Source organism: Scyliorhinus canicula, chromosome 14, assembly GCF_902713615.1.
Source record: "Scyliorhinus canicula chromosome 14, sScyCan1.1, whole genome shotgun sequence".
Lineage (NCBI taxonomy): Eukaryota > Metazoa > Chordata > Chondrichthyes > Carcharhiniformes > Scyliorhinidae > Scyliorhinus > Scyliorhinus canicula.
The window spans coordinates 17116118-17128535 of NC_052159.1; the positions used below are offsets into that span (position 1 = coordinate 17116118).

Genomic DNA, 12418 nt, shown 5'->3' on the forward strand with positions numbered 1-12418 from the left:
TCACAGCATTAATGGTGTTGACATGACAATGAGGGAATGTTAGTGTTAAAATGTGTGATTCAATCATACTCAATTCTTTTTTTGCTGTTGTTATTTTAACAGAGATGTTAACACAAAACATCAGTTAAAATAACAGGCCAAGGAAATTGCCTAAGAATGGGGTAATCTAAAATTCCCACAGGACAATTTCATCTCTAAGTTGTTTTGCCAAGTGCCAGGATAAAAAGATATTAGGAACTTTGGCTCAGAAAGGGGTCCAAGATGTAGCAGACAATTTAGGGGTTAAAAAGATTAATCGCACCAGACTCATAGGGATATTCCTACGTCCTGAGTTACCTTGTCCCATTGAAACTTAACCTTGTTAGTAGGAATGCACAAGATGACCCATTCAAGATCCATTGTCATTTGGCACATCCTTGCTTGACCAGCCATCAGACCATCAATGGAAGGTTAATTGCATGTGATTGGCATAGCACTGTTCTTTTGTATAAACAGAGGAGCCAATCAGCTGAGATAACGATAATAAGTTCGAGCCTGACCGCCTCAAGGGACAATCTCTGTTTTTAGAAGCTGGGTGGATTAGAGAGAGGAAGAAATGCTGTTTTGAACAGTTACAGAGAAGGCTGTGAAATCGACCTGGAAGATCATGAAAGTTGCCACCAAGGGAGAATTGAAAAAAAGATTCTGAGCAAATGTCCCTCACAGAAGAAAATTGTTTCATAAATGCAGGTAATATCTTTGCCTCTTTGTTTAAGTAGAACAAGAGCTGCCTTTTCATGTACATTGGTTTAATGGGAACTCGTGTGTTACGGTTAAGATACTGCATGTAATCTGTTCGTGTTAGCTGAAGTAAAAGTTTAAATATTGTTTTCTTTGCTTTTGTTTTAATAAAGTTTGCTACATACAATACCCAAGCGGTATTTCTGATTTTATCATTCCTGGAACCAATCGATCTTTCCACACTGCATTTATAATTTATAAATTTAGGGGCGACATGTGGCACACTGGCGAGCATTGCTGCCTATGGCGATGAGGACTCGGATTCGAATCCCAGCCCTGGGTCACTGTCCATGTGCAGTTTGAACATTCTCCCCGTGTTTGCGTGGGTTTCACCCCCACAACCCAAAGATGTGCAGGTTAGGTGGATTGGCCATGTTGAATTGCCTCTTAATTGGAAATAAAATAATTGGGTACTTTAAATTTATAAAAAAATGCAGTTGTGGCATCTGGTCCAGCCTCTTAACCTCTGCTGAGAGCTGACCAGACGTTTGTCGCACAAGATATACAAGTAAATGAGTGAATGTAGTCATGATTAGGCAGTAATAGTGATGACAAGATGGCAAATCAACAGGGTAAGATAGTTTTCCAAGGCAGTGCAAACTTTAACCAATTGAGGGGCTCAGATGATCCATGTCTTAACTTAACCTCCTCGGAATATAGGAGAATAGGGACATTGGAGCAGGAAGAATTATTTTCGATCTGTCGGAGCTGTTCTGTCATTCAAACAGATCATGTCACCTCCATCTGCCTCCACACCATTTTCCCCCCACTGTGTCCATATTCCTTGATGTCATTGGAGCCCATAAATCTACTGTTTTCTGTTGTGAACATGCTCAGTGACTGAGCTTCCACTGCCCTGGTGTGGGGAATTCCAAAGATTCACCAGCCTCTGAGTGAAGAAATTCCTCCTCAGCTCAGTCTTAAATGGCCTGCCCCTCATTCTGAGACTGGGTCCCCTGGTTATAGACTCACCAACCAGGGGAAACATCCTATCCACATCTACCCTGTCACACCCTGTAAGAATTTTGTAAGTTCCAATGAGACCATCTTTCATTCTTTGAAACCGAAGAGAATGCAAGCTCAGTTTCTTCAATCTCTCCTCATATCCTGCCATCTCTTGAACCTCCATTGCATTCCCTCCATGGCAAGTATCTCCTCCCTTAGATAAGGAGATCAAAACTGTAGGCAATACTCGGAGTATAGTCTCGCTAAGGTCCTAATGTCCCCTTCTGATTGATGTAGTTTCCTTTATATATTTCGGCAAGTTTCAACTGCTGACTGCAAGGTAGCAAATTGGAGATATGGGCACACAAGATGTGAAAGAATTAATGTAGAATGTATTCAGCAGCCAACTAGTGCGCTACGTTTGCTGTTATTTTGTGTAGATGTTTGACAGTCCAACGAGGTGCAGGTTCGGGAGATTGGACATGCTAAATTGCCATTAGTGTCCAAAAGGTTAGGAGGGGTATTGGGTTACGGGGATAGGGTGGAAGTGAGCGTTTAAAGTGGGTCAGTGAAGACTCGGTGGGCTGACCGGCCGACTTCTGTCCTGTATGTTCTATGGTCTCAGCATCAAGTAGTGGGGGAGAGGAAAGGTGTCCCAGGTTACTTGAAAAAGAGTCAGAGGGTGAATTAGCAACCAAAATGGAGACTGGAGGGGAAATGAGATAGCGCTGAACATGAAGATAAAAGCAAATTACTGCGGATGCTGAAATCTGAAACAAAAATAGAACAGGTCTGACAGCATCTGTGGTGAGAAAAGGGAGCTATGTTTCGAGTCTGGATGACTCTTTGTCAAAGGATTTGACAAACCTGAAAGTTAGGGCTAAGCTGTTGTGCAATGGTTCCAGTAAGCTCTTGAAAAATGAAATGAAAATCGCTTATTGTCACAAGTAGGCTTCAAATGAAGTTACTGTGAAAAGCCCCTAGTCACCACATTCCAGCACCTGTTCGGGGAGGCTGGTACGGGAATCGAACCGTGCTGCTGGCCTGCCTTGGTCTGCTTTTAAAGCCAGCTATTTAGCTCTGTGCTAAATCAGCCTCACTTCTCCATATAGAGGACAATTAAATCTTGAACACACGCTCTGAAAAGGCTGGAGAGGTGAGGTCAATTGAAACTTTTTTCCTTTGTTCACAGGACCAGGACGTCTCTGGCTGAGCCAGCATTTTCCTTTATTGCCCATCCCTAAATTCCCCTGAGAAGATGGTGGACTTCTTGAACCGCTGCTGTCCATGTGGTTTAGGGGCACCCACCCACGGTGCTGCTAGGGAGGAAATTCCATGTTTTTGACCCAGTGACAGTGAAGGAATGGGATTGAAATTATTCAAAATTGAGACTGATCAGTTGATGTTAGGCAAGGGAATTATGAGTTTTGGAACACAAGTGGATAAATAGGATTTGGATGCATGTCAGCCATGATTCAATTGAATGGTGGGCGGCACAGTAGCACAGTGGTTAACACTGTTGCTTCACAGCGCCAGGATCCCAAGTTTGATTCCCGGCCTGGTTCAATGTCTATGCTGAGTCTGCACGTTCTCCCTGTGTCTGCGTGTCTTCCCTCCGGGTGCTCCGGTTTCCTCCCACAAGTCCCAAAAGGTGCGCTGTTAGGTGAATTGGGGCATCAGCGGTGATAGAATAGCTTATCCCTCACTCGACTATCACTCTATCACCCAGGGAATCAACCCTCAAAATGAGGTGTCAACCTGTTAAAGTCATAACACAGGACTACCTGCATGTCAAACAACATAAAGCATCATTTTGTAGACATAAATATGGGGCAGCACGGTAGCATGGTGGTTAGCATAAATGCTTCACAGCTCCAGGGTCCCAGGTTCGGTTCCCGTCTGGGTCACTGTCTGTGCGGAGTCTGCACGTCCTCCCCGTGTGTGCGTGGGTTTCCTCCGGGTGCTCCGGTTTCCTCCCACAGTCCAAAGATGTGCGGGTTAGGTGGATTGGCCATGATAAATTACCCGTAGTGTCCTAAAAAGTAAGGTTAAGGGGGGGGTGGGATTGTTGGGTTACGGGTATAGGGTGGATACGTGGGTTTGAGTAGGGTGATCATTGCTCGGCACAACATCGAGGGCCAAAGGGCCTGTTCTGTGCTGTACTGTTCTATGTTCTATGATCCCACAACCAATGGATCAGATCTAAGCTACACAGTCTTGCCACATCTAGTTGTGAATGGTGGTGGATAATTACACATCTGGTTGGAGGAAGACACTCCACAAATATCCCCATCCTCAATGATACTGGATAGTAGAGTCCAGTACATCAATACAAAAGGTAAGGCTGAAGCATTTGCAACAATCCTCAGCCAGAAGTGCTGAATTGGATGGTCACAGATGCCGGTCTTCAGCCATTTCAATTTACTCCACTTGATAACAAGGAATGACTGAAGGCACTGGATACTGCAAAAGCCTATGGGCCCTGACAGTATTTCAGCAACAGTACAGATGACCTGTACTCCATAACTAACCATGCCTTCAGCCAAGCTGTTCCTCTGCCACTTGGATTGCAGGGGTTCAAAAAGGTAGCTCACCACCAGCTTCTCAAAGGCAATTAGGGATGGGTAATGAATACTGATCTACCCAGTGAAGCCCATATTCCTTGGCTGAAAACAAAAGTACATCTACAGCACTAGCAATAATCTGACAGAGTAGATATTTGCCCAGTTATGTCTTGTTCACAAAAAACAGGACAAATCTCATCTGGCCAATTATCGCTCCATCAGTCTACTCTTGATCATCAGCAAAGTGATGGAAGGGGCTTTCGACAGTGCTTCCAAGCTGCACTTACTCAACAATAACCTGCTCATTGATGCTGAGCTTGGCTTCTTCCAAGGCCACACAGTTTGTGACCTCATCCCAAACATGGAGAAAAGAGTTGAACTCAAGAAGTGAGACAAGAGTAACTGCCCCGACAGCTTTTGAGAATGGCATCAATGAGCCATTAACCAAAGTAAAATTACTGAGAATCAATGCTTGAAGTCATACCTAGCTCAGGAAAAGATGATAGCAGCTGTTAAAGGTCAACTATCTCATTCCTGGGACATCACTGCAGGAGTTCCTCAGGATTGGTCCTCGGCCCAACCATCTTCAGCTGCTTCATCAATGACCTCCTCTCCTTCGTAAGATCAGAAGTGGGGATGTTCATTGATGAATGCACAATGTTCAGTACCATTTGTGACTCCTTAGATACTGAAACAGTCTGTGTCTATATTGGATTGGATTGGATTTGTTTATTGTCACGTGTACCGAGGTACAGTGAAAAGTATTTTTCTGCAAGCAGCTCAACAGATCATTCAGAACATGGGAAGAAAAGGGAATTAAACAGAAGTCAAGAAAATACATGAGAATACATAATAGGGCAACACAATATATACAATGTAACTACATAAGCATTGGCATCGGATTAAGCATACATGGGTGTAGTGTTAATGAGGTCAGTCCATAAGAGGGTCATTTAGGAGTCTGGTGACAGTGGGGAAGAAGCTGTTTTTGAGTCTGTTCGTGCGTGTTCTCAGACTTCTGAATCTCCTGCCCGATGGAAGAAGTTGGAAAAGTGAGTAAGCCGGGTGGGAGGGATCCTTGATTATGCTGCCCGCTTTCCCCCGCAGCGGGAGGTGTAGATGGAATCAATGGATGGGAGGCAGGTTTGTGTGATGGACTGGGCGGTATTCACGACTCTCTGAAGTTCCTTGCGGTCCTGGGCCAAGCAGTTGCCATACCAGGCTGAGATGCAGCCCGATAGGATGCTTTCTATAGTGCATCTGTAAAAGTTGGTATGAGTTAATGTGGACATGCCGAATTTCCTTAGTTTCCTGAGGAAGTATAGGCGCTGTTGTGCTTTCTTGGTGATAGCGTCGACGTGAGTGGACCAGGATAGATTTTTGGTGATGTGCACCCCTAGGAATTTGAAACTGCTAACCATCTCTACCTCGGCTCCATTGATGCCGACAGGGGTGTGTACAGTACTTTGCTTCCTGAAGTCGATGACCAGCTCTTTAGTTTTGCTGGCATTATGGGAGAGATTGTTGTCGTTACACCACTTTGCTAGGTTCTCTATCCCCCTCCTGTGCAGTAAGACCTAGACAATATTTAGGATTGGGCGAATAAGTTGTAAGCAACATTTGCACCATACAAGTGCCAGGCAATGAGGCAATGATCATCTCGAATAAGAGATAATCCAGCCGTCACCTCTTGACATTACATCGCTGAATCCCTCACGATCAACAACCGGGGGGGTTACCATTGGCCATAAACTGAACTGGACTAGCCATATAAATAATGTGGTGACAAAAGCAGTTCAGAGGCATGAACTATACTGCAAGTAGCATCTCTCCTGACTCAGCAAAGCCCGTCCGCCATCTACAAGGCACAAATCAGGAGGGTGATGGAATACTCTCCACTTGCCTGGATGAGTGCAGCTCCAACAACACTCAAGGTGACTGACATCATCCAGAACAAAGCAGCTCGCTTGATTGACGGCAGCCCGTCTGCCACCTTAAACACTCACTCCCTCCACCATGGGCACAATGGCAGTAATGTGTACCATCTACATGATGCAATAGAGCAAATTACAAAGCCTCTTTAACAGCACCTCTAAACCCATGTTCTCTATCATCTAGAAGGACAAGAGTAGAAGATACCTGGGAATACCACCATCTGCAAGTTCCCCTCCAAGCCACTCACCATCCTGTCTTGGAACTTTATTACCGTTCCTTCACTGTCGCTGGGTCAAAATTCTGGAACTTCCTCCCTAACAGCACTGTAGGTGTGCCTACAACACAGTGACTGCAGCGGTTCAAGAAGGCAGTTCACCACCACCTGCTGAACTGGCCTTGTCAGTAACATTCACGTCCAACAAATAAAAAGAAAAATGTGACTCTGGACCCACAGCAATGTGTTTGATTCCTAACTGCCCGGGCAATGGGCGAGAAAGCCACTCCGCTGCCTCAGAGCTGCTCCATTTCACTGCAACATTTCACAAAGGTGGCGCTTTCTTAAGCGCAATTAATGAGAGGCAATAAATGTTGGCCTTGCCAGTGATGCCAACATCCTTTGAATGATTAAGTTATATCCATTAGAAGATTTTCTGCCGATGCTTTTGAAGGGGAAGAGGAGTGTAGGGGTGGCTTTGTGAAATGACTCGCTGGTTTTCACACCAGGATGGAATGTCAACATGTTTTCTGACTGTCAGGTTCACTAAACAGGGTCCTCGGATGAGATGATGTGACGATGAGAGTCTGGCTAAACTGTCTCCATATTCTCGAGAGTTCAGATGATTGAGAGGTGATCTCACTGAAACATAGAGGATCCGGGAAGGGTTTGACAGGATAGACATTGAGAGATTGTTTCCACTGACTGGAGCATCCAGAACATGGAGACACAGAGGCCAAGCATTTAGACTGAGATGAGGCAAAGCTTTTTCGCTCAAAGGCTTGTGAATCTTTAGAATTATCTTCCCTGGATGGTTGATGGATCTCTGTGTCTATTCGGAACCCTGATATCCGTTATCCCTTCTCAGTTCCCAAATAACAGAGGTCAAGTCTGTGCTTTTGGGCAAAGTCCACTTGTACTCTAATTGTCAGCTGTGCCACTGGTAAACTTATTTTCAATACAAAATTTAGGAAGTTTCCCACTAGCCCGGCAGCAAGCTAGTCAGATTGATTGTCTTTAGCGAATACAGTAGTTGAGTTTTCATTCAATTACAGATCACAGTAATTCTTCAAATCATAATACATGATAAAATAACAAAGTAATTTAAACAAAAGAAAGATGGCGAATAGCGAATAGCAAAGGCAAGCAGTAGGGGCTGGTTTAGCTCACTCAGCTAAATCGCTGGCTTTTAAAGCAGACCAAGCAGGTCAGCAGCACGGTTCGATTCCCGTACCAGCCTCCCTGGACAGGCGCTGGAATGTGGCGACTAGGGGCTTTTCACAGTAACTTCATTGAAGCCTACTCGTGACAATAAGTGATTTTCATTTCATTTCATTTTTTCAAAGGAAATAGGTTTCAGAAATATAGATGGGTTGACCCCAGGATGAGTTTTTTCTATCCCGGTAAATGATTCTTCAGGAGATTATTATTTTAAGGTCTAGCCAACTTTTTTCTTCTGATTGCCTGTAACTAATTTATAATTTACTCAATTCGGCTAAAATGTCTGTCCATCAGTTTAAGAGATTTAAATGTATTGGTGCAAATTTCTCATTCCATCGCTTGCCAATTTTCCCAAATTTTTCATACCTGCATCTAACATTAATTAGAAAAACACAGTTTTCGTTAAGACATTATCACCCTAGACTGGCTGTTACCATAGAAACGGGACTACCCGTGCTGGGACAGCAGCACCAGTTCTTACAATACAATGGGGCCTTTTAGCTAGTTGACGTCACTAACCTTGCAGCCTCAAGCAACTTGCAGATGTGAAATTAAAGTGTATGACCTGGATTAACCCTTAGTGGATTCCGAGCCATTGTTGCTTAATATGAGCATAGTTAATTATTCTTAATGAGTTCTCATTTAACTCTTTTACCTCTATCATCTTCCCTTACTCTCGTGGTTATAACTGACTAGAAAAGTGAATTTCGATCAAGAGTTTTGGATGCTCCATCATTGAGTGTGGCTAAGATAGGGAGATGTTTGGTCCCTCAGGGAATCTGAGACAGGAGAAATGGGTGGAAAAGTGTGGATGAAGCCCAAGACCAGCCAGGATTGTACTGAATGGTGGAGCAGGCTCAATGAGCCACATGGTCCACTCAATGGACAAGAATTTCTATTACTCACACCTCCACCTCGCGCTGTGTTTTTGTTTCAGAACATACAATGCAGAAGGAGGCCATTCGGCCCATCGAGTCTGCACCAACCCACTTAAGCCCTCACTTCCACACTATCCCCGTAACCCAATAACCCCATCTAACCTTTGTTGGTCACTAAGGGCAATTTAGCATGTCCAATCCACCTAACCTGCATGTCTTTGGACCGTGGGAGGAAACCGGAGCACCCGGAGGAAACCCATGCAGACACGGGGAGAATGTGCAGACTCCACACAGACAGGGAATCGAACCTGGGACCCTGGCGCTGTGAAGCCACAGTGCCAATCACTTGTGCTACCGTGTTGCCCACAGTATAGAATCATAGAATCTACGGCACAGAGACTGGCTCTTCAGCCCAAACTGGTCCATGCCAACCAAAGCGCCCCTGTAAGCTAACCCCATTTGCCTGCATTTGGCCCTTATCCATATCCCTCTAAACCTTTCCTATTCATGTATCTGTCCAAATGCCTTATAGAATGCCCTAAAGAAGGGGATTCTCCAATTCCGTTGATGTCCACGGTGATTTGCGTGGCTTTGCCATCCCACCGGCGGGGGCAGGGCAGAGGGGCGGAGTTTGCTTTCGGCGGGACTGTAAGTTCCCATTGGCGGGGAATGCTGGGAAAACCCGGCCCATGTCTCCGGTATATTCAAACAATATGAAAACGACTTTAAAGCTTTGTGAGATCAATGTCACAACGTCTGTCACAAAAATGTCCTGTAATTAATTCATGGAAAATTCTAGGTTCTGAGCGTATCAAAGAATTATACGCAGTGGGAGAAAGATGAAGCAAAGTCATTTTTCACGTTATGATGAAACAAAAAATAGTCTTTTTATTTTGCCCATTTAAATTTTGGTTGCCAAGGAGTTGAAAGAGCAGCAGATAAAACTATAAGAGCTTACCTATAGAGAGATTCGAAGAGCTCCTTCGAGGAAATGCCAAATGCTCTCTCATATTGGCTTTTTCCTTCCCTGAAGCAAAACATTAAAAGACAAATTATATTGCAGAAATACATGATGTGACATCAATCCTTCATACGAGCTTTCATGTACAAGAAGCTAGGTTCGCTGGGTGGAATCCTGCTGTCATCCCACTTTATTTTTTCCCGGACACCAAAAGATAGAATCTTACTGCACAGAAGGCAGCCATTTGGCCCATCATTCCTGTGCTAGCTCTTTAAAAGAGCTATTCAATTAGTAGGAAATTGTTCCCGTTGGTCAGGGAACCTAAAACTCAGGGGGCACAGTCCCAGGATCAATCCGGACTGAGAGTAGGAGAAATTACTTCATTCAAAAGCTTGTGAATCTTTAGAATTCCCATTCTCGATGGCGGGAGGCGATGTGCTGTTTGCTGGCAGAGAGATTCTCTACTCCCACCGCTGTCAATGGGAATTCCCATTGAAGTCACCCCACACCACCGGGAAACCCGCGGGCTGGGGTCGCGCTGGCCGTGGGACCAGAGAATTCCAGCCCCGGTCTCTTACAGAATTAAGGGGTGTGTGGAGCAGGAGAGAAAATGCAGTTGAAACCCGAGATCGGCCATGAATGTATTGAATGGTGGAGCAGTCTCCAGGGACCATGTGGTCTATTCCTGCTCTTATTTCTTATGTTCCTCTGTCATTCCTCTGTCCTTAAGTGTATTCAAGGCTGGGACAGTGCTATCTGGTGGCACTTCAGCTGCCGTCAAGGTACTTCAGACTTCATGAGGAACAAAATGTATTTATTGATAAAGAGAAACTATGTATGGGGTTTGCAGCCCTGGGTTGCCCTCAGGCTGTCCGGGCTGCTTGAGTCCTTACATGCTTACTACATGACTCCCAGATGTATTCAGCCCAAGAAAGGACTCCACCCCCTGGGATGAGCACCCTCTCACAATCCCCGTTCGTCCTTCAAACCAGGTGACCCTCTTCCCCTGTGCTGTCTTAAAGAGACAGACACAATCAGTACAGGCATATTTTATAATCTGTAAAGGAATCAAGGGTTACGGGGATAAGGCGGGAAAGTGATTTCAATGAGTGGTGGAGCAGACCCAATGGGCCGAATGGCCTATTTCTACTCCTGTGCCTTTGGGTTTTTCAGGAGGCCCTTTACCTCCTCTCTGACTTTCTTTCCCTTTTAAGCAAATATCCAACACCCTTTTGACAGTTTCTATTGCATTGCTTCCATTCTTTCAGGCAACGCTTTCCCAGCTCATGACCGCCTGTCATCACTTTAAGGTGCACCATCTCTCAATAATGCCCCATTTGTTACCAAACAATTCTGGGTGAGTATGCATTCATGGAATGGAAATTAGGGCAAAATGAAGCATGATATTGTTGGTCGTGCGACACACACTGTGCAACTACCAGTGAAATATGCCGCAGATGCTGGAAACCTGAAACACAAACGGAACCTTCTGGAATAATCAGCAAGCCAGGTGCCTTCAGTGAAGAGAAAGACAGGGTTAATGGGTAGAATTCTTCCAACGAGACCCCCGCCGGGTTTGGTAGGGAGAATCTGGCGGGAGTGACAATGTTGGAAACCCAACAAAGTAAAATCACGTTGCAATTCTCCCATCGGAGGGTTAATGGAGGGTCAGTCACCTGCTGGCAGGTGGTGCAAATGCAATTTGCATCTCATAGATACTCATTAAAAAAGTTGCCCGCCGGTGTCCTGTCAGGCCTTCCAATCTTGCCTCACGTTAGCGGGAAACAAAATCGCGTTGGCTTCAAACCCGACTGATAAAGAGTGGCGTGCACTAGATGTCCTCAATTCGCCAAAGATTTTGAAGTGAGTGCTGCCGCTGGTGTGTTGTTCTCTAGACCGCTGGGGAACGCCCGTTCCTGCCCTTCATGCCGAGCTGGTCTTCATGGACAGCAGCGTGCTGCTGGACCTATGGACATGTCTGTGTTACCATCCCAATTCATTACTGTGCCTGGCATTGGGGAGTACAGAGGTCTCACTCCCCCTGGTGCCACACAGGACTGTCTATCTGGACAGCTCTGTGCTGTGAGACTCATGCAACCACCGCAACAAAGGTTCATTGTTCGACCGGGAGTGGAGTGTGAGATGAGAAGGGTGGGGTAGATGTTGCTGGCCTGATGAAGACAAGAGGGCCAATGTGGAAGGCGAGCTCTCTCAGGAGGCAGGGGGGTGGGGGAGTGGGGGGTGGGGGGGGCTGTAGGTAGGGTGAGGGCTCATGATGGCAGGCAGGTGGGCAAGGAGATGGATGAAGAAGGTGAACAATGGAAGGCAGAGGGAAGACCGAGGAGAGGGAAGCTGGACACCGGCAAGGCTGCATGAAGAGCTCACAAACAACGGGGTCAAATGGACATCGCATTGTTTACTGGAAGGGGATGTACGAAGGCTCCAGAAGCGGAGGGGAGAGGACCTAGTGAGGCATGGTGCCTCCCAGGTGATGGGCTCAGGGGGAAGGTGATTTAATTGAGGAACAGGGTGTAAACCTTTTCCCTGCGGGTGGCTGACATTCTGCATAGTTTGGTGAAGACAGGTGGGCTGGAGAGAGTAATGTGACTTTGCTGGACTGGTCCGGGACCTTTGAACCCATCAGTTGAGAATGGGCGGACGAATCAGCTGCCTGCCCGCCAGGAGAGTAGGAGGGGAACTCGCCTGCATAAAATTAATGAGGTTCCATGAATAGAATCTGGCGCGGGTCCCTATCGTTCTGATCAGTGGGACAAACACCATCGAAGCCGCCCACCGCTGCACTTCGTCTCAAAATGGGAGAATTCCACCCAATATTTCAGGCTTGTGGCCAGTCCTGATCAGTTGAAGCTTTGGGCCAGACACTTTGACTCTACCCGCTGGTGGGATGTGCTGGTTGACT

The 12418-nt window shown here is 45.9% G+C and overlaps 1 protein-coding gene across 1 annotated transcript in view; it reads right to left on the reverse strand.

Annotated features, from left to right (window-relative positions):
* Nucleotides 1-12418, reverse strand: part of asmt (acetylserotonin O-methyltransferase) — a 36727-nt gene that overhangs the window by 12766 nt on the left and 11543 nt on the right. The window contains exon 4 of the mRNA XM_038818466.1: nucleotides 9496-9564. Within this exon, the coding sequence (XP_038674394.1) occupies nucleotides 9496-9564 (69 nt within the window). The remainder of the gene's footprint in view (nucleotides 1-9495; nucleotides 9565-12418) is intronic.